The sequence below is a fragment of the Diabrotica undecimpunctata genome, chromosome 4, assembly GCF_040954645.1.
Source record: "Diabrotica undecimpunctata isolate CICGRU chromosome 4, icDiaUnde3, whole genome shotgun sequence".
In the NCBI taxonomy this organism is placed as follows: Eukaryota; Metazoa; Arthropoda; class Insecta; order Coleoptera; family Chrysomelidae; genus Diabrotica; species Diabrotica undecimpunctata.
This window is the reverse complement of record NC_092806.1, coordinates 40,267,385-40,289,646: the sequence shown is the minus strand read 5'-3', so window position 1 is coordinate 40,289,646 and position 22,262 is coordinate 40,267,385. Positions and strand designations below refer to the sequence as shown.

General features: G+C 32.6%; 1 protein-coding gene across 2 annotated transcripts in view; it reads left to right on the top strand.

The window, feature by feature from the left end:
- The window catches only part of eag (potassium voltage-gated channel protein ether a go-go), a 570,041-nt gene that overhangs the window by 529,961 nt on the left and 17,818 nt on the right, over positions 1–22,262 (top strand). For both annotated transcript variants that reach the window (XM_072529377.1, XM_072529379.1), the window contains 3 exons: positions 481–733; positions 10,502–11,002; positions 14,845–15,266. In XM_072529377.1, coding sequence (XP_072385478.1) covers positions 481–733; positions 10,502–11,002; positions 14,845–15,266 — 1,176 coding nt within the window. The remainder of the gene's footprint in view (positions 1–480; positions 734–10,501; positions 11,003–14,844; positions 15,267–22,262) is intronic.

The window sequence follows — 22,262 nt, the reverse complement described above, 5'->3', positions numbered from 1 at the left end:
TCTTTGTTCAGATGACGTTAGGATTTTAAATCTAAAATAACAAACCTTTAAATTATTTTGTCTCAAATTCTACCTTAAAAATTTTATTAAAATTAATTATTAATTATATTAATATGTAATTAATACAGTATTATTAATTAAACGTATGTTTTCAAAAACAAAATATGATTGAAATGTCAAATGGTGATAGTTCAGATTTCTTTCCTAGATGGCGTCGTTAGTTTTCTGGACAAATACTGTGACTTGCCGTCATAGCCTTTTATATAGATAGATATTTACTGCAATTTTCTGCTGCAACTTTTTTTTATAGAAACTGTTTCCGGAACTATACTATTTTTAACGTTGATTATGGTTCTGAGCAAATTAAATTCTTGATTGTAACTAAAATATTATTATATTAATCGAATAATTCTTAAATAATACAATAAATCAAAAATAATATTTTTCAAACTACACTCAAAATGTAATTATTTTTTTTAGGTACTAAATTTCTGCCCGAAAGACATGAAAGCGGACATCTGCGTTCATTTGAACCGGAAAGTATTTAATGAGCATCCCGCTTTTCGGCTGGCATCCGACGGGTGTCTAAGAGCCCTCGCGATGCACTTCACGATGTCTCATTCAGCCCCAGGAGATCTCCTTTATCACACAGGGGAGTCAATAGATTCTCTGTGTTTCATAGTAACAGGATCTCTAGAGGTCATACAGGATGATGAAGTCGTTGCTATTTTAGGTAAATATGTACGTGACGTAAATTCTAAGGTGAATGGAACGTTGGGGTTAAATTTTATTGTTAGAGTTGGTAACTTGGTAAATATCCTACTAAATATTAGAGTGTAAAGTAAGCATGTTGTTAGATCGCTGGGTATCTACGTCTACTTCATCGCTTAAATCATAGAAAGTAAACCGTCTACTAAATTAAGTCGATTCGTATACCGATAAAACACATAGCTAAAACACTAAATTAACGAATGTCTATTTGTTTTATAGTTTTACATTTCTCCTCGAGGTTTTCGGAATCATATAAACTGTATTCTTTTCATTTTTTAACACACTGTTAAATAAAACACGTACATTTAAATTGTTATGAATAATTTCAGGACTAAGACAAGGATGCCGTATGTTATCCTTACTGTCTAATTTATATATTGAGGCAGCCCTCCCAAAATGGAAAAACCACTGCCAGGGAATGGGAATTTCCATAAAAAATGACGTACTGTTCTCACTGAACTTTGCGGATGACCAAGTTGTCCTAGATCAAGATTCTTATGTTTTAGAATTTATGATAAAGCGTCTATACAAAGAATATGTAAAATGAGGGTACAAGTCAGCATGAAGAAAAGAGAATATTTGGTTATCAATTCAGATGCAAGGTTTGAAGTGTTTGAAGTGCGATTGACGAGGACGTGGAAAATAAACAAGTGGAAAAATTTAAATATTTAGGTGCACTTATTGATAAGAATGACTTGGGAGAAACCGAAATTAAACACCGAATCAGTCAGGTTCGTAAACTTGTAGGATGTCTGAACTTCTTATAATGGGATCGCAACATTTACAAGAGGAACAAAAAAAGAATAGGGCAAACCATGGTTGAATCAGTTCTTTGTTATGGCTCTGAAGTATGGACAATTAATGCAGACCTGAAGAGAAGATTGTTGGCAGTTAAAGTGCTAGAACATCAAGGCTGGAAAGGAAGACCAACGAATCTATAAGAAATAACATAATTGCTACAGAAACGGTCGTTGACAGAATAGAAAAAAGAGGTTTAAAATGGTTTGGACACCTATTGAGAATGCCTGACGAACGTTGGCCTCAAAAACTTTACAGATAAAAGTCCTCTGGAATAAGAAAAAGAGGTAGACCTCGACGCTCATGGAATAAAGGAATTAGAAGAGCGATGGGATCGAGAGGTTTGGAGGAGGAGCATGCGTTGGATCGGGAGGAATGGCGGAGGAGAACAGGAATACGGCGATAGCCGTCCCCAAAATATATTGTATTTACAAGTTGGATCCTGTAATATATATATATATATATATATATATATATATATATATATATATATATATATATATTAGAAGTGATTATTTCGACCAAAAAATAATTTATAAATACGTTGGAATTATCGGGTAAAGTGGTCTCTAATAAAAATCTTTCTTTTTTCTAAGATATTCAATATTTCGCTATTTATTTGATAGCTTCCTCAGGAGTAAACTGAAACAACTTGAACATTACAAAAAATGGCGTACAAATTCATTTAAAAACACTCACAGAAATTAAAAGATTTAGCAAATAAAAACTGACATTGAAGTATTTGAAATTATTGAATGTCAAGATCAAGATCTAAGGTAATGGTGGTTAGCAGAACACGAAATATGCAATTAAATATAAGAGTAAACAATAAGAACATCCAAAAGGTTCCCAAGTTCAAATATCTTGGTAGTTGGATAACTGAAGATCTAGATCCAGACATAGAGACACGTAGCAGGATTGAGTAATCCAGAACAGCATTTACTAATATGAGAACCTTGCTAAGCAACAGCAGCCTTAACTTAACGCTTCGATATCGCTTTGTAAAATGTTACATTTACTCCATACTGCTATATGGTGTAGAAACCTGAACGATAAAGGCCAATGTGATGAACCGATTGGAGGCCTTTGAAATGTGGGTATTTAGAAGACTACTTAGTATTCCCTGGACCGATCACACAACAAATGTCGAAATATTAAATCGAATGGGCAGAGAACGAGAATTGCTGCCAATAATAAAAAGGAGAAAAACTGCTTAAAAACCCTGGGTCATATATTTCGAAACACCAAGTACCAGTTCTTAAAGCTTATTATGGAAGGGAAGATAGAAGGAAAACGGGGCATCGGAGGAAAGAAATACTCATGGCTTAAAAACATAAGGGATTGGACAAACCTCGATACCCATGCACTCTTTAGAGCCACACAAGACCGAGAGGAGTATGTCAGAATTATAGCCAACATCCACTAATTGGATAGGGCACCATAGGAAAAAGATGAATTGGTAATTCTCGAGGTCTGTTAAATCGCATTTTTTTGTAACAAAATGGTAAGTGGATTTTGGCATCTTGTAGGTATTTTACTTTGCTGTACTAATCTTGGTTGACTATTTTTTTCTTGGATTTTAACTTTTCTGTTAGTTGCTCATAGTTTCAATGACTTCTGTATAAATCTGTATAAAAGTCATCTATTACCCACAGTAATTCATCTCTGTTGGTGACAATATTTCCATCTTTATTCCTTAATTTCGTTAGTTCTTTTTGCCATTTGTTATTTGTCTCCTTAGAGGCTCTTGTCGTTTGTTGAATTTTTTAACTTTATGCTTTCGGTTGTCTTTCCCAGTAGATTTTTATATTCTTTTACTTATCTTTCTAAGTTCTTGGTGTTCTTTGCTTCTACTACTCTTCATTTTTCTCCTCCCTTATAATAATGCTTGTGTTTAAGGACTTATTCTTTCGTTATATGATTTCGTTTTGCAGTGTGTCTTCTAGCTTCCCTCTATAGCTTCTATTATAATGTCATTTAGGATGTTGACATTTATGTCTGTATTTTTATTGTTTTCGGGAATACTATTGACGTGTTAAAGAAGACATCAACAGTATCTTAACACACGCAATATAGACAAAATAGATAGAGGACTTATTTGACGAAATCAAAACGGACCCAGCAGCAGTAATAACAGATCAGAAAGACCAACTGGTAGAAATTCTCTTATCGTAGGTGAAGCATGCATTAAACTAATAAAATGTTTCTAAAGCCCCTGGTGAAGATAACGTACATGCTTAAATTATTTTATTAATAAACATTAAATTATTATTAAACATTTTTTGATTCCAGATAATGTTCATGGTTCAAAAATGTGAGAAACTGGACTGGTTTAAATTTATAGTCATAGTTTAACGAACGCGGCGTCACAATAAAAACTAAATATTCTAAAATTGTTTCGTCTTAATCTTCTCTTGAAAGTCTTACACTAAAGTAACGTAAACAGCTGAAAAAAATAGACTACAGACCTTTCTAAACAAATTTTGCTACAAATAAAGGATGATAATCTAAATAAGGGATTCTATCTAGATTGATTATTTAAACACAAACATTTTTAATAATATACTGGGGTGCAAAATTAACCGGACACTCAATTTTTTTTGTTTTTTGTTGGTGTTTAGATCGAAACTTGTTTAATTTGTTTGAAATTGTATTTTATGCCTTATTAGCGACAAGTTTTTTTTCTTGTTTGAACCTGTTTAGATGTTTTTTGCGAACAAAAACACTTTTACACATAGATTTTATTATTAATGTGAAATATTTGCTTAGTATTAATTTAAGTTTATTGTGGTACTGTACCTGATTATAAGTTCGGCTGTAGGTTTTTGATTGTCTCCTGTTTAAAACTTGCATTAAAAAAATTATGGCACCAGAAGAAGTAGCACAAGCTATTGCTTTACAGGATGATGGGCGGAGCATTCGTTACATCTCAAATGCTTTAGGAATTTCTCGAAGTACAGTGTTTGATGCTATACAAAGATTTCGGAAAACAGGACAATACACTAGGAGACCAGGTCAAGGTAGACAAAGAACCACAAGTCCAGTTGAAGATCGCTTTCTTAGGTTACAAGCATTACGCGATCGTACATTATCAGCACCAGTACTTGTTCAACGATTAAATGATGTCTATGGAAACACAGTTTCCGTTTATACCGTTCGAAGACGCTTAAATGAATATGGATTAAGGTCCAGAATACCTGTCACGGGACCTCTATTAACAGCAGATCATCGGAGGCAACGTTTACACTTCGCTCGCGAACATCTTAATTGGAGTGTTGACGATTGGAGTGCTGTGCTTTTCACGGATGAATCAAGATTTAACAGATACTCATCGGATGGACGGCATAGGATATGGAGAAGAACTGGTGAACGTTATCAGCAATGTTGTTTTGCTGCGAGAGTTCAATTTGGTGGAGGTGGTATAATGGTGTGGGCAGGCATTTCCCTAGAGGCTCATACAGAACTTGTTACAATTCAAGGGGGCAGTTTGAACGCTCAACGGTATATTCAGCAATGTTTGGAAGATCATGTAGTGCCATTTGCCCCATTTATTGGAGAAAACTTTTGTCTAATGCAAGATAATGCTCGTCCGCACATCGCAAGAATAACACGGGATTACTTGGAAGAAGTTGGAATTCGTTTATTACCATTGCCGCCAAGAAGTGCAGACTTAAATCCAATAGAGCATGCAAGGAATATTCTGGGATGACGTATTCGACGTAACCATGGTGAGTTTGAAACCATGAATGATTTGGAGCAAGCAGTTCGTGACGAATGGGAGCAAATCCCTCAAGCAGACTTTGCTACCTTGATCCGAAGTATGCCTGATCGAATAAGGGCCGTAATTAGGGCTCGTGGAGGTAATACACTCTACTAAACATTATTTTCCATAAAAATTGTTTATATTAAAATAAATAATAATATTTTTTTCTTTGCGGATTTTTAAATTTTTTGAATTGTTTATTGTTTTTTCTGAGTAACATTCCTGAGTTGTAATAAATTTGACTTTTAAATTTTGTCTATTATTAAATACTTAATTGGGAACATCTTAAACTCTTTTAAACTCCAGTTTTTAGGAAAAATCATAAGTGTCCGGTTAATTTTGCACCCCAGTGTACTTATGTGGTCAAACTAAAACTTTACTAATTATTTCAGTTTTAGCTTGAGAGTTTATACAAATTGTATGATCAGTTTCTTAGATAAATATAAAATCTACATAGATATATAATTTTCCACTTCTTTTCACATAAATATTGAAGGTATGATAAAAAGTCCCTAAAAAATTATGGTATCATCCAAAAGTCTCTTTTATAAACGGTAAAGTTTTTTGGAGGTTCTCATCTGTGACGGGATTCTTTTTGGGTTGATGTCTATAAAACTTTTCCAATAATTTATACGCTCTGATACGACGGGCGAGAATATCATTGTTTTTTTAGCGTATGTGCAATTTGGCCGATTTGGTGCCATTTTCGTATTGTTTATTTTCCTCGGGGGAAACATAAATATAAATTTTAACTATAAAACGATAAAGTATAGTTTCCTTTAAATGTAAATTTGGTATAGCTATATTGTTTTAAAAGCATATGATGAAATTTCATATCTATATGGATTATTTTAAAATTATTAATTTCGGAAAAGCAAATAAATCAATGCTACAATACTTTTTTGAGTATTTTGCTCTGAATTTTAGGCGGTTACAAAAATGTAAGATGCTTTTGCCAAATTGTTGTAACATATACTTTATTTCGACTGTTATTTTTTTTATATAATTAATTTTTGTTTATGTACAAAGAACTTTAAAAACAAAAACATATTGACGGCTTAAAGGCAAAAATTACCAAGCGCCATTTGGCTAACTTTACACTAGAGCGATTTAAAGTTTGAAATTTTGAAAAAAAAATTCATAAAACATGATTTAGTGATTTTATTGTCATAATTCCAACGAACTTTAAATGCAGTTTAGATACTATAAACTATCATTTAAATACTATGTATTTTTTTAATAGTTTATAAAATAGTGTCAGTTAGTTTTCTGCTAAATCGCAGCCATGAAAAAGTTACATATTGTCTATATTTTTTTTTCCTTCAACTGGAAAAAAATACCGAAGGTGTTTGATTTTTATTATTAGAACTGGTAAAATTGACTAAACCCTATACATTTTTGACTGTATTTTAAGAAATGTAAGCTATCCGAGAATCATTCATGTTTTGTAACAGGTAAAATGGTTGAACTAGAAAACTTAAAAATATAATATACCGTAATTATCATATTAATAACAGGCCTTACTTGAAATCTTTGTCGTCTTTATCTATATGACATGCATTATCAGTCAAATGTATAAATTTCTTATTTAAAAAAATACTAATTTCTTGGCATACTGCTAAAATATTAGCAATTTTAATAAGTAAATACCGAGTGACCTATTTATACAACAGTAAAATAATACTTTATGGTGACGATTTAGTAGTGTGTATTCTGCAGATTTCTTTATGACTATTGGTTTTAAAAACCCTTACTCAATAATAACAACCCGTTGAAAGATAAAAAAGTGCAAAATGAAACTTTTATTATTATGCGAAAATGAAGATAACGTCAACAAAGTTGTCCAATGTTTATATGTTTTTATTGAGTTGATATTATAATCAAACAAAATTTATAATTCAGTTTATTACAAAATGTAGAGGGTAAATTGTTTCTTCAAATTTAAACAATAAAAGGGAAGACAGTTAAGATTTGATTTCACGTACAGTGCGTTTATGTAACCGCTTATACGTATTTCATCCTAAAAGGAATCTTCGGAGCGGCTATTCACAAACGCTCTGAACGTGAAATAAATCGTTCCTGTCGTAGTAGAAGCAACACTAAAATGGCTTCGATATGGACGTAATAGCGACATCTGATGATAAATCACGAAACGAAATCCGAAGATTTGTAATTGTCGAAACCAAATTCTGATTTCTGCTTTAATCTGTGCCTTCTAAAAATTGCAAGGCAAAACAGACGTTGGTAAGATGTAATTAGAGACATGGGGAATCTTAAATTGCATTCCACAACATATCTCCTCAACTAAGCGAATTGGTTTCTAGTACTCATAAAGAGTATACTGAAATAAAAGGGAATCGAAGCCATTTTAGTGTTGCTTCTACTACGACAGGGAAGATTAATTTCACGTTCAGAGAGGTTGTGAATAGCCGCTCCGAAGATTCCTTTTAGGACGAAACGTATAAGCGGATACACAAACGCACTGTACGTGAAATCAAATCTTAACTGTCTTTCCTTTTATTTCGGTATACTCTTTATAAGTAATAGAAATCAATTCGCTATGGATTTTAGCTTAGTTGAGGAGATATGTTTTGTGGAATGCAATTTTCGATTCCCCATTTCTCTAATTACATCTTTATCAACGTCTGTTTTGCCTTTATCTTCATCATCTTTATCATTATATTTCGCTATTACGTTCATATCGAAGCCATTTTAGTGTTGCTTTTTGTTTGTTTTCTTTGTTTTTCGTTTCTTTGGCGATACCTCATCATCAGAAGAAAAAGTGACTCCGGACCATTCATCGGAATTTGAACTTTCACCACAATCAACAAATGTAGAAAAATCGTCATCCGATTAATCATCAATATAAATTTTATCAGTTTTGAACTTACGTTTACGACCGTAAACGTAAGTTCAAAAGTTTGAGACTTAATACATTCAAATCCACCAGACTGAAAATCTGCCATTGTGGTAGAGTTAGTACATTCAGCACTTCTTTGAACATTAGAAAAAGTATTCATTTCTAATTTACCGTCAAGGTTATCGTCTGTTAGCTCCTTTTCTGAAATTCCAATTTGAAATAGCGAATAATCATCTGATGGAGCTGCCCTCTGATCTTCGTGTTGATTTTCAGTTACAAGTTTTAAAGCAGGGCCATATGGTCCAGCGAATAACTCATCACAATAGTAAAAAATATTAATTTGAACTATTCCACAATTCGGAGCACACTGGCCGATATTCTGTTACTATCTACAAATCTAACTATGATTTAGAGCCCATCTAAACGGCTTTAGGTTACGTGCAATAATGATAAGCTTCCTTTTAACATTTCTTTTTAAAGCAATATATTATATCTAAGCAACAAAAACATTAAAAAAAACGGCAGGTAAATTTTTACCAAATGACAAATTCCACCTATTTTAGGTTGCAAGAAAGTACTATTTATCTTGTTCAAGAAAGTTACATCTAGATATAATTAACTAAACAGAAAATGATTTTTTAGCCAAAATCTCTGTTTTTTTTCCTACACCTCTCGGACTTTTTATTTTGCTTTTAAAAATTAGTTCTAATATTTTATATCAATATTCCCTCAATATCTGTCCCAGATAAGACATTTTCCATCTTCTATAGAAGGTTGGAAATCATCATGGCTATGCGGACTCTGTTGATTGCCGCTCTAAAAAGTTCTGCACTACTGCATTCAAACCATTCCCTTAAGTTCTTAAGCCAGGATATTCTTCGTCTTCCCACATATCGCTTTCCTCGGATTTTGCCTTGCATAATAAGTTGTAGTAATGCGTATTTTTGCCCTCTCATCACATGTCCTAAGTACTCAAGTTTTCGTCTTTTGATAGTTAATATTATTTCCGCCTCATTTCCTATTTTTCTAGTTACTTCCACGTTTGACATTCTTTGAATCCATGATATTCGTAGGATTCTTCTGTAACACTAAAATTCAAAGGCAGCCAACTTATTCAGATGTACTTGTTTTAGTGTCCACGCTTCCAAGCCATAAAGAAGAGTAGAGAACACGTAACATCGAAGCATTCTCAGGCGTAGTTCTAACCTTATATCCCGACAACAAAGAAACTTTTTAAGTTTAACGAATGATGCACGTGCTATTTCAATGCGTGTCTTAATTTCTTTGGTTTGGTCTACATCTGATGTTATTCATGTTTTTAAGTATTTATAGTTATTAACACTCTCAATTGCAGTATCTTTATTAGTCAATTGGATATTTGCATGTGTAGATTTGCATGTCATGATCATGCATTTAGTTTTCTTTAAATTTATCTTCAGTCCGTACTCATGACAGCGTTCATTAAGATATTGCATTACGTTCTGTAAATCATTGTTGTTATCCGTCATTATTACTGTATCGTCTGCAAAACGTTAGTTGTTCCCACTGTTCGTTTTTATTTTTCTTACAAATTTGTTTATTTAATTTACTGTTTTCTTATCGTAGGCTAATTGTGTCTCCTTGACTGTTTTTCTTCACTTCTGTATCGTACCATGGAGTGATTTCATTGTTTTGTCTTCCTGTGGACTTAGGATGCGACTTTCCTCCTGTTGTGTATTCTGCTTTTATAATATTTGTTTTATTTATTGGTACTTTAATTAGTATTTTGCATCCTTTTCCGCTGTCCATTATCTTATACAATGATATGGTGACATATATATGACAAAAGAACAAAAAAACAACTCTTTTGTCATCTTTCTCTGGGCTTTCTAACACCATCCTTACCCATGATTTCTTGATGTTCTCAGGAACTCATCTAACTTGCCGTCATTGCAATGTTTACCTGACTGTAAAACACATCCTCACCGACTGCAAATTATTCAACAACCTGTATAAAGCATTAAACTTAAAACCTACTCTTAAGGAAATACGCAACAACCCTAAAGAGACAACAAAAACTATTATGTTTCTAAAAACTGCTCAGATCTACCACAAGATTTAACCCAATTGACAGTCAGTTAAAGGTATATAAGTATTAACTTTTTGTCCTTATTTAATACGTATCTAATGTTATTGTTCCTGAACCAACAACCATAGTTGTCGAGGTCTTTTATGCAACTGAATAAATAAAATTTACTGTATTTAATATAAGTATGAAAACTTGTTGAAATTTTAATGATTCTGTATTCTAATCAGCTTTATTTTTGCAGGAAAAGGTGACGTGTTCGGTGACTCCTTCTGGAAGGACAATGCAGTGGGCCAATCTGCTGCAAACGTGCGTGCTTTAACTTACTGTGATCTACATACGATAAAACGGGACAAACTACTAGAAGTGTTAGATTTCTATCAAGCTTTTGCTAATAGTTTCGCGCGAAACCTAATTCTTACCTATAACCTCCGGCATCGTTTAATATTCCGAAAAGTCGCGGACGTAAAACGAGAAAAAGAGCTAGCCGAGCGTCGGAAAAACGAACCTCAACTAGATCAAAACCAGGATCATTTAGTTAGAAAGATATTTTCTAAATTTCGAAGAGACCGAAGCCAACATGCAGCTGCGCCACCTGCTACACCTTCTGACGTAGAAAAAGGGGACGAAGCCAATGACAAGAACATGTCGAGGGTGATGTCAACGACAAAGTTATCTGCTGTAGCGGAGAAAGATGATAGCAGCGGAGGAGGTGTTAAAACTACGGTGGCGAGACCCGCAACAGGTGAGTTAATTTATATATATTTTTTTTAATATAAGACATAGTACTTATATTATTTTTTATAAAATGCGAATTTTTAATTTTCTTTCTGTTTGATTATTAGTAATTAGTAATATCCTCATTTACTTTAACATATTAAATGGTAACCAAATTTTAAATTAATGTTGAATTTAGCTTCTTTTTTTGCATTTGCTAAATCGAGTGTAATATATTTTTTTAAAGTTTTGCAGATTATAAATGTTAATGAGTCATTTGGTCTTACAGAACATTTCAGACAACAGAGCTTTAGTATATACTACACATATATGGTTAAGTCGAAAAGATCTAGAATTCTAAGAATGCTTGTAATATATTTCTGATATATGTTTGTTAGCTAATCAGGTTTTAAAATAGCCTGTTCCATGTATTTATGGTGTAGGAAAAAATAACTCTGCTAATAATGAAAATATTGAAAAAATGAGTCTATTTCGACGTATAGAGGAAAAGGTTATAATTTCCTTTTTAATTTTATTTGACCTTAAATAACTCACCACAAAACTGTACTAAATTAATTGTCATATATGTTAACGTCTTTTATAATGTGATTTTTCGTAAAATTGTATTGTGTGTTTTGTTGCAATTGGCAGCCCAATCCAAATACAAAATCGTCAGAAATTTTCAACCAGCAGGTAAAATTGATCAAAGTTATAGTACATTCAAAAATGATTGATAGCTCAAATTTTATTGCACGTGGGATAAAATGCAATATAACATTATAAAATAGTGACGAAGATGTTCTAAAATAAAAAATTTAGCAAAATGTTAGGGTTTTACCTAAAATTTTTAAATATATCAATTTATTTGAAATCTTGTTATAAATTTTGTAGTCATTTTATTCAACAAATAAAATAAGTACGTAATCTCTACAGGTACAAAATATTTACAATTTTCAAAAAGAAGAAGATCAATCTATAAGCCCTCAACTTTCTTAGAAAGGATTAAAATGTCCAAGCGGCAGAACGTGAACGTTTTGCAGATTGTAAATCATTTTAGATAAGCTTAACAGGTTGTGTTTATAAAGTCCTGTGCTTAAAACAAAGTTGGTTCTATAATAAAAAACAATATTAATAAGTGAACTACTTCTTCTTCTTCTTTCTCTTTATAAGCAATTCTGCTTGTTCATTGGCGGATTAATACCTCTATGGAAAGTTTTCACTCGATCCACTCCAGTCACTCCATCTTTTGCGCGGTCGTCCGAACTTCTTTTGCCGATTGGTGACTTATCTCTTACTATTTTCACGACACGAGTCTCCTCTATTCTGCTTATGTGGTTATTCCATTCTTTTTTTTTTTATTTTGTGTCCCTATTTGTCCAGGTCTCCATAGCTGGACAGTGTAATTCCTAGGTATTTTATTTCCATTACTTGTTCAGTACTGATGCCATCAATTTCTATTTTACATTTATTGGGTGTTTTGCTGACTACTATTGTTTTAGTTTTATGAGATGAGATTGTCATATTAAATTCTTTTACTCTTATGTTAAATCTGTGGACCAGTCTTTGCAGACTATCTTCATCTTGGGCTATCAGTATTGCGTCGTCTGCATAACAGAGTATTTTTATTTATTTGTTTCCCATTCTGTATCCTCTTCCTTTGTTAACGCTTTTGATGATTTCATTTATGATTAAATTAAAGGGCATGGTGCTCAATTAGTCCCCTTGTCTTATTCCGCTACCTATTTTTATAGGTTTTGTAATTTGGCCACCTATTCTGACTTCCATTTTGTTGTTTTGCTAGATCTTTTCGATAGTTTTTATAATATTTAGGGTAACTTCTCTATTATACAGAAGATGGATTTCATCTTTGAGTCTACTCTGTCAAATACTTTCTTTAGGCCAATCAGACACAGAAATGCTGGTGTCCTATACTCGAGTGATTTTCTAGTAATTTGCTTTATAACGAACATTGCATAATGTACACAATCTTCCACTACGAAAACCCTGTTGTTCATCTGCTGATATACTAATTAATACCTATAACTGCTTCATAACTGCTTCATACGTCTAATTTTACTCCTGTGAAACTAAAGTGTCATTTAACAGTGAAAATAAAAACTTTAGTGTTAAATGTACCTGATACTCTTGTACATGAACATTTTACAAGTTCTGTTTAAAGTTTATAGTTTCTAAGTGTTCAGATATGACCGGAGTTAAAGAAGCAACTATTTATGGACCTTTAAAGCAACGAAAGAGTGGAAATATTACAAAGCACCTAAAACAGGGAGAAAACTCATTCATATACACGATACTGTAAAACAATTGATTCTAAGAAAAGTTCATTCATTTTATTTACAAAAAAAGATTTCTAATTTGTAAATGTCGTTCATAGAGGAAAAATTCGAAAATTGACAAGAGAAGCCAACAATATTTTTAATTTAGATAAAACATGGTTAAATAAAGGGCGTTTTGTAAAAAAAGTTTAGCAAGATAAAGTGGTTAAAAATACTACAGATTATTTATAGCAGGTTTTTCTATGGGCTTAAACTTTCCAAATGGTAAAGGTCGCCGTTTAATTATCACAAAAGAACATGGAAAGATTACTTAAAAGCAAAACAATGACTAAGAAAAATAAGATAAATATTGATAACTTCATACTTATGCCAATATTATTATTTGCAGAAGAAACAATGACGATGGTCAAAATAGATGAAGAAGACTTAAGAATAACGAAGAGAAAGATTATGAGAATCATACTGGGACCAATCAGAATAGAGCAAAATGAATATAGAAGCAGAACAAGTGCAGAGATTAAGGAAAATATCGTGACTAAAATAATGCAAAGCAGAATTAGATGGTTAGGTCACACTTAACGAGGGAAAACCAAGATCAAAGTGGCTGCAAGAAGTTGAAGAAGACCTCCAAAAGGCAGGAGTCAGAGAATGGAAAGGAAAAACTAGAGACAGGAAAAAATGAAGAGATATCGTCAAGAAGATAACATAAACAAAAGGGACTGATCCACCCATGAAATAAAATCTAGAAAGCATTCGCGGTTTAACCTCACGCTGGGGTGTATCGCCATTATATATTGCCAAATAAAGATGTGTCGTGATTCCTCCTTTAATACTTAATCTTGAAAAGGACCTGTATCTGCTCCCAAATAATACTTTTTAATTCCACTGAATAATTTCCCCTAACTATTAAATAGATTAAGAATGTAAAAAAATCATAACACAAGCACATATTACATTCTTATTTTTTAATTTATGAGCTTTACAATGTAATATTTTTAAGTTCAATTAAATGCATATCCTGTAAAGCTATCTTTAGAAATGATTGACTGTTATTAGGCGTTTCAATTTTTGTAAAAGTCAGCATAGTTGGGATGCGATATCCGAATCTTGTATATCAGTATTCTATTAAGATGCACAACAATAATAAACTGTAGATAAGAGCTTAATACAAAACGCTAATAAAAGCAAATACCAAATACTCATCAACTGAGTACTCGACAATAGGTAAAAAAAGTAACAACAACAGTTAAGTAACAAAAAAATAAAAAAATTACAAGTTTCAAAGTATATGCACATGGATGTTAGATGCATCATTTTCTGGTGAATTATCATTATTGATAAGGATCGTAGTGAAGATATAAGGTTCATGAAGTTTTTTGTTTCATATATTTTTATCAATTGTCTTATTAATCCTAGTTTTATTGTTTTTGATTTCATGAAAATATGATATTTTCTTTAAATTGTTTTAACAATTGTTTTTGCCATTATGGGCTATTTCTTGTGTCTTGTAATTGGTATCGTTAGTACAAAGATAAGAAATATATATATTTGATACCAAACCAATTTTTCTATTTAGCAAGAGGAAGTAAATGGGGTAGATTGCTTGGATCAGCAAGTCTCGATTCCGGATCTGAAACTTCAACTGTACCTCAAGCGTTTACCCGAAGTCTAAGCGCCAAAGACCCCAAAGAACGTCCAAGCTCATCATCGTCTGGAAGTTCAGGAAGTCAGCTAACTCCCGGTTCTGGCAATAAGATATTTCCCAAATTACAAAAAGTGTCCGCGACTTCCAGTCCTGGTATCACTAGGCAGGACACCATCGACGAGATGGGAGAGGTCGAACCGCCGCATTCGAGAAACCTATCGTTAAGAAAAATGCAGAGTTACGATTGTGGGTTGAGAGACCCGTCGACTGCTTCAATGTATCAAACAGCCGTCCCTGATGCTATAGCGCCCATAGAGTATAAGGAACTCATGACTAATCTCATGGACTTTAAGGTAAGATATACAAAAATTGATAATACTCTGTCTTATGGTAAATTTTACATCTCAATATTGTATTTTTATTACAACTTACACTACTCAATTTTGACTTAAATAAATTAACATAAAAATTTATGTTTAACCTACCTCTTGTGAGTTAAATATTTATATGAGATTTTTCATATGTTTAAAATTAGGTACTAAAATATTTTGGGAACTTTAACTTAATTCAAAAAATTAAGATCTAACAAACAAATATTAAAGTGATATAAGGTTGAATGCTCGAATAAGTGAATTTTAATCAAATAAAAGGCAGATATCGAGCACAGTTTTTACTAAATCTTGCCCAAGTACTTTCGCTCCTAGAGCAGTTTCTTTTGACGAAATGCCGATATCGGTCCTTTATTTGATAAAAAAACAAATATTAAGCTCCTTTAGTCAATCGAAAAAGTTTAATTAACTATTATTTTCCCGACATCTTCAAAGGAATGTTGATAATAATTATATTATTCACACCAAATGTGAATATCTCTAGAAATGAGATAACTGATCGCACTGCAAAATCGCGAGATAAAACTGCACAAAGATTTCTTTCTTTCTTAAAAAAACTTGTAACTCGTTAAAATCCATTAGTCATACATTTATAGAAGACCTTACATTAGGTTGACAAAATAAAAACAAACACAATCTTAAAGGAAATCGATGGAAAATAATAAGCTTAGCTGATAGATCTCAATGTGTTATTTATTTTACGAAGTAGCTTAAATAGCCGAAATAGTTTATACCAGACAAGCTAGGTGGGCTATCAAAACAAAATATTTGAATTTTATGCACCTCAATCAGAAAGCCTAGGCCTTGATATAAAGGTTAGGTGCTAAGTAGTTTACGCCTCAAAAGATAGCTCCTACTGCTGCTCAAATATCCAATTAAATCTTATATTTCTTTAAATTACGATGGAATAAGATTCATTCAACACCAATTTAAAAGAACGAAAAGCTGTCATGTGATTCTCTACAAAACGACAGCAATTATCTGAGTCATTTAATATCACACAATTGGAAGCAGCAGTTATAAGAAGAAAAATTTTTAAAAATCGACAGATTTTGATAACATACACCCGAAATTCTTAAATACACTGTGATCTAAGAATAAACCAATGGTTGATTGGATTTTTACATATATTCTCAATTCAGGAAATATACTTAAAAAATTTTAACACTCAAAAAATTACCAATTATCTTTAAGTTTATTAAAAACAGAATAAGCTGGTTAGTGCTTGGATAAATACCAATAGATCAAGTTTGCTTTAGACCAAAACGTAGTTGTGAGGATCAAGTGCTGGTCCTAAATACACACATCAAAGATCATTCAAGAAAATAAAAATGGTGCAAGTCTCAACATCAGCATATAGCATATAACAGAGTTTGACAAAAAGGAATAATATATATTTTTAAAACTCACTAAAAATAGCTAAAAAGAACGACTAAAATTTTTACAAAAATTTTCTTTTGCACCCGAAATAATATCCTTTAAACACTTGTTGAATTCATCTTAGATGAAAATATCTTGGCATGCACTTGGATCGCCGTCTAACTTGGAAAACACATTTTTAACAAACGGAAACAGCTTGGACTTAACGGAAATATGTATTGGGTCATTGGACGCAATTCAAAACTATCTTTGGATAACAAAATTTTACTTTACAAGTCCATTCTCAAGCCCATATGGACTTATGGGATTCAGCTATGGGGCACTGCTAGCGTCTCCAATACAAACATCTCACAGAGATTTCAAAACAAGGTGCTGCTTGCTATAGTCAATGCGCCATACTATGGATCCAACGAGGTGATTCAACATTGACATCCCCCTAGAATCCGTGAAAGAGGCCATACTACGTTTTAGTACTAAATACTGTGAACGAGTGCTAGTGCATCATAATGCGTTTACTCGACAACTAAATGTGCGGAACGTCTTTGAAGTGCGTAGACTAAAACGACAATTGCCGTCCGACTTGTCCAACTGAACATAATAAGTGTATATAAGCTAATAAAATTTTAATTTTAGAATTGTAAAAAAATTACTCACTGAAGTAACTCTCTACATGTCTCCATTTTTTACCATACTAAATGCTTAATGCCCAATGGGCAGATTGTTGTACTTAATGGAGTTAATAATAAAAAAAAAATCTTAAAGGAAAGCTTCCCTACCTTTAGCCTTGAGCATTGAGATCTATTTTTTTTGCAGAAAAGTAATATGTTTTATCGTGAAAATAGTCCCCATATCTATAAAATAGATACGTACCTTAAATAAAACGGTGTGTAAGTAAGTGTGTACTCCCTGGGCCGACAATTTCTAAATAAATCATTGCAGTAAAGACAATTCACATCATCTTCATTATTTTCGGCTGCAAACAGATCTTCTTCGACAGAAAGGTGGTATTAGATTTAATTTCGATGCAGGGTATCCGCAAGCCTCTTATACGTATTTCAACCCATTAGTTCTCATTTAAGACCCCATTAGGTCTCAACATATGCAATTGCTCCAAAATTTATCGGCTTGCGGATGCCCTGCATCGAAATTAAATCTAGGAGTAATACCTACCTTCTTTTTGTTTTAGTTCTTTACTCGGTTTCGAGTACCAGAAACTAAATTCCCTAAGAATTTTTACCGTGTTAAACGACATTTGGAATGCAAATTATAGATTCCCTTGTCGACTAATTTATCAATATGTCTGCTTTGCAAGTTTTAGAAAGCACAGTGGTAAAAATTTGAATTTAGTTTCCCAAGTAGGAAATCTTAGGATTCCTAGTGTTTTTAGATCTTCTTCACTTTCTGTTTGTGCAGTGGAACTTAGCTTACTTAAAATATTCCTTTTAAATCGATAACCATTCTTTTTTTTTTCTTTTTTTTTTATTAGAAAAAGATGTCGCATCCACCAAAAGGTTATTAGCGACGGAACAAAATATAAATAACAAAGTTATAAACACCTACAGATTGTACAAAATGTTTATGGATCTGAGATAATTCACTATATTGTCACTGGAATAGTTTTGACCTAGGACCTAGAGCGTGTGGTAGAGCGTTTGGGATCTTGTAGCGCTGTCTTTCTTGGTCATATTTACTATAAAGAGACGATGGAAAAATCCATCAATGTTCCATTGAAGTATCGAGTTGAATGTTGTTAACAGATTCGGAGTTAGATGATACTGAACAATTGTCTACAGAAGAGTCACTATCTAAGTCAGAAATCTCTTTACCTAAATGGTTGTGTAGTTTCTTTTGAAGTTTTGTAAACTTGCTTTTTGTCGATCCAACTTGAGTAAACCAGCCGCATCAGTTGTAAATTCTTTAACGACGCTAATAGTGTCGGGGAGCCTTGAACATTATCAATCAGTAAGGACAATTGGTGGTAATTTAAAACGAATGATGGGGTATAATTATCAATGAAATTTTTAAGAGTTTCCCGTATAGATGGGACTTTAGCTGAGTGTACTAAGAGTGTGTGGGTTTTGCAAACAGATTTTCTGATGAAATTGCTGAGTCTGAAGGAGGCGTGTCGATCTCACCAATACTGCGTTTTATGGAAGAACTTTGCGTTAGCAGCTAACCTCACAAAATAATTGTACGGTAGTGTATATTTATTATTCGACGTAATAAAATAATAAATACGTATAGTTGACTTACGTAGTAGTATCTAGTAGAAAAATCTTTTCTTTTCTTTCTTCTGTTTGAGTTCTTCTAAATTAGGAGCAGTTGTTAAACCTCCGGGGATTGTTTGTCTAGACTTTCTTTTTCTAGTTTCATTTGCTACAGGTACTGGAGAAATTTCGTGCGGTGTAATTATTTTTTAGGGTATGTTTTCTTTCGTATTTGTTATCTTTCTGATCACATCTGGTCTCATTTTCTTTATTGTGTGTGTTATCTTGCTCACGTTTCGCCGTTTTTTACATAATACTACTTTCTTTTATTTCTTTTCTTGTAGATTGGACGTATTTTCTTCTGTACTGCTTGTTTCTAATATTCTATTTGTAGTCTCAGCTGCCTTTTTTTAAAAAATGCCCTTTTTTAAAAAGCCGCTTGTAGCATCATTTATTGTTGCTGCTTTTCTGAGAATTAAAAAGTTTTCCGATTTGATTCTGTGTTATTACCCATTCTGGATGGTTTTTTGACTATAGTGCACACTCCTGGTTATAAAATGTTTTCTGGGGACCAAAAAACGAAACATCTAGCAGCTGGATATGAGTGTGCAGTGAGCAGGGAAGCATAAAATTTTTATTCAATTTTTTGGGCAAATGTCAATAGAGTGTCCATCCAGAAGCAATAAAACTTTGATTCGACAGATGCCTTAATCAAATTGTGGAAATGCTCCAACTACAAAATAAAGGCATTAACTGTCATCCATCCAGTTTCGTGAAATGACCCAGGACGTGAAGCATCTAGAAGTTCCTCTTTTTTATTTTTTCTGGGGAAAATCAAGAATAGCGGTACGAAATTACCAATACCATTCATGCAACAGATACATGTTACATGCTGACCTATTTCGGCACTGGTTAACGATCCAACTTGCTTTCTGCTTCCAGTTTTTGCAAAAATTTTTGGAGGTCTCTTGGAGGTTTTACCTGCAGACACAGCTTCAGGTTGAATCAAGGATACTTCAGGATGTCGCATAAGATATCCTCTCAGCCACTCTCGTCCAGCGCTGTGATCTTTAAATCTATTTGAAATGTTATATTTAGTGGCAAATTAAAAAAAAATATCAAAAAATTTTTTGATGTCTGTAGAAGTTATCCCAAACAATCTAGACTCTAATTACAGTATGTATGTAACAAATTTTTTGCGCATCTTTTGACTCTTTTGTTTACGTCATTTGCTCTTAGTCTTAACGTCGCTTGGGAAACATTAAAGAGTTTGCTTGCTTTTAACCATCCCATTCGAACACATTTTATAGCCTCAATAGCATTCTGCATTGCTGCTTCATCCCACGATGGTCTGGTTGATGTTGATGAAAAAAACAAAAATGATAGTTTCTAAATAAAAATAAATTTTAAGCTTTTTTGTAAAATGATAGAAATGATATTTTCTACTTGTCTAGTGAAGGTTGTGATAATTTATGGTGGTAATGAGTTTAATTTTTTTATTAGTCGACTGTTTCAAATGTAGAAAATGTATTAGTATGCTGAGTTTTATTATATATATATATATATATATATATATATATATATATATATATATATATATATATATATATATATACATATATATATATCCAACAAAAAAATAGCAGACCTAGCTATTTAAAAAAGAACAGAACAATAAAATAAACCCACACAGCAAAGTGAAAACCTAAAAAAATCCATGATCAAACTTCATAAAAAGAAACAACTCCAAATAACAAGAGAAACGGGAGAGACCAACCCTATACACTACTCGCACTTCGACCATCTGTTATTCTTTTCTCATCCGAGACACAAACCGAATAAACACAAACGTCTTGACGGAAAAAGCTTAGTTTTTACACAAAACTAAACATATAGATAATGGCGAATGTGTTTTTGTCGAGTCTACGAACTCCAAATTTTCTTTCAAAAAAGCAAAACTTTCAATTTAATATGGAGAACTTTACGTTGATTTATACACCTTGCTATACAATTTCCATGTCATGGTTTTTTTTGCGAAAACAGTTCTAAGAAATCTTTTTAAATTTCAAATATTTTCAATAATTTCTACACCTATACATCAGCATCTCTAGGCTAACCATGTAAATAAATAAAAATATTAATAAAGATTATTTTAACAGGATAAAAAGGTTTATGTTAATTACTATATTTTATGGTTATAAACCAAAATTATAACTAAAAATATTTGTTGCAATATACATTCACTACAATAATACTTGTATACAATATTATTCAAATTGGAACTTTTTCCAAATCAAAGTTTAGTTGAAAAAATAATTTTTTTTTATGAAAGTATAAGTTTAATTTATAAATTAACTTATGACGACAGAAATGGATTATCTGAGACGAAGCTGCGGTAGATCGAAACTGGAGAGAGTTAGAAACGAACAAATAAGAAATGAAATAAAAATGGAGCGAAATATCAATGATGACGTAGAAAGAAAACAATTTTTATATTGCTCAAAAAAAATATCCATTTTTTCTTGGAATTTTTAAAGTGAAGCGCTTATACTGGCGCATGGCATTGTACTATTTTTTTTTTCTATAGTAAAATGCAGACCGTCATGACTTTAAAAATCGGATGGTCTCAACACGAAAAACCGGACCGTCGCGGCACGAAATAGTTGAAAGAGTCAACTTACTCGAGTCAATTTACTTGTGCATACCGAAGGAAATAATTTTGCAATATCTCAATCATGTACCTATCAGTAGTTAACTATTTCCTAGGGAGAATACCCAATTCTGTAGCCATCTTCGGCTTACAAAATAACTTACTCTCCTGAAAACTTATTCTACAGCTAAAAGCCACATGCAAACTCTTCCACAACAATTCTTGTATCGCATGCAAAATCTGGATTTATGAGTAATCAATAAATACCATTATTTCATCTTCCCCATTGGTTCCTAAACTGATTGCATTTAAACTTCCAACGCTCTCTCTCTCTCTCTCTCTCACTCAAGCAGGCTCCTCTCGGTTATCCATTATCGCATACCAACAGAGTGTATGAGATGCCAATACCTACACTCCATCCATCGTTCCAGATTAGGAATCAGCGACTTCGTCCACTGCGCCACCCTCCTCAACTAGTTCCATTCGTCTTTCCACACCATAATGAACCTCCCCCTCTTATTTTTTACACATTTCCTGGATATGTCTTCATAATTGATTTAATTCAATTTACTAATGTTTGTATTTTGAGAACGATTTCCGAAGTGGAAATTGAAACGTCAATAAACGTACTTTAACCTTTAATTGTGGCGTATTCCCATTTAAATAGTAATTACTTTAACATGGCACAAGAAAATAGCTTCAGAACATTTGTAATAGACTACA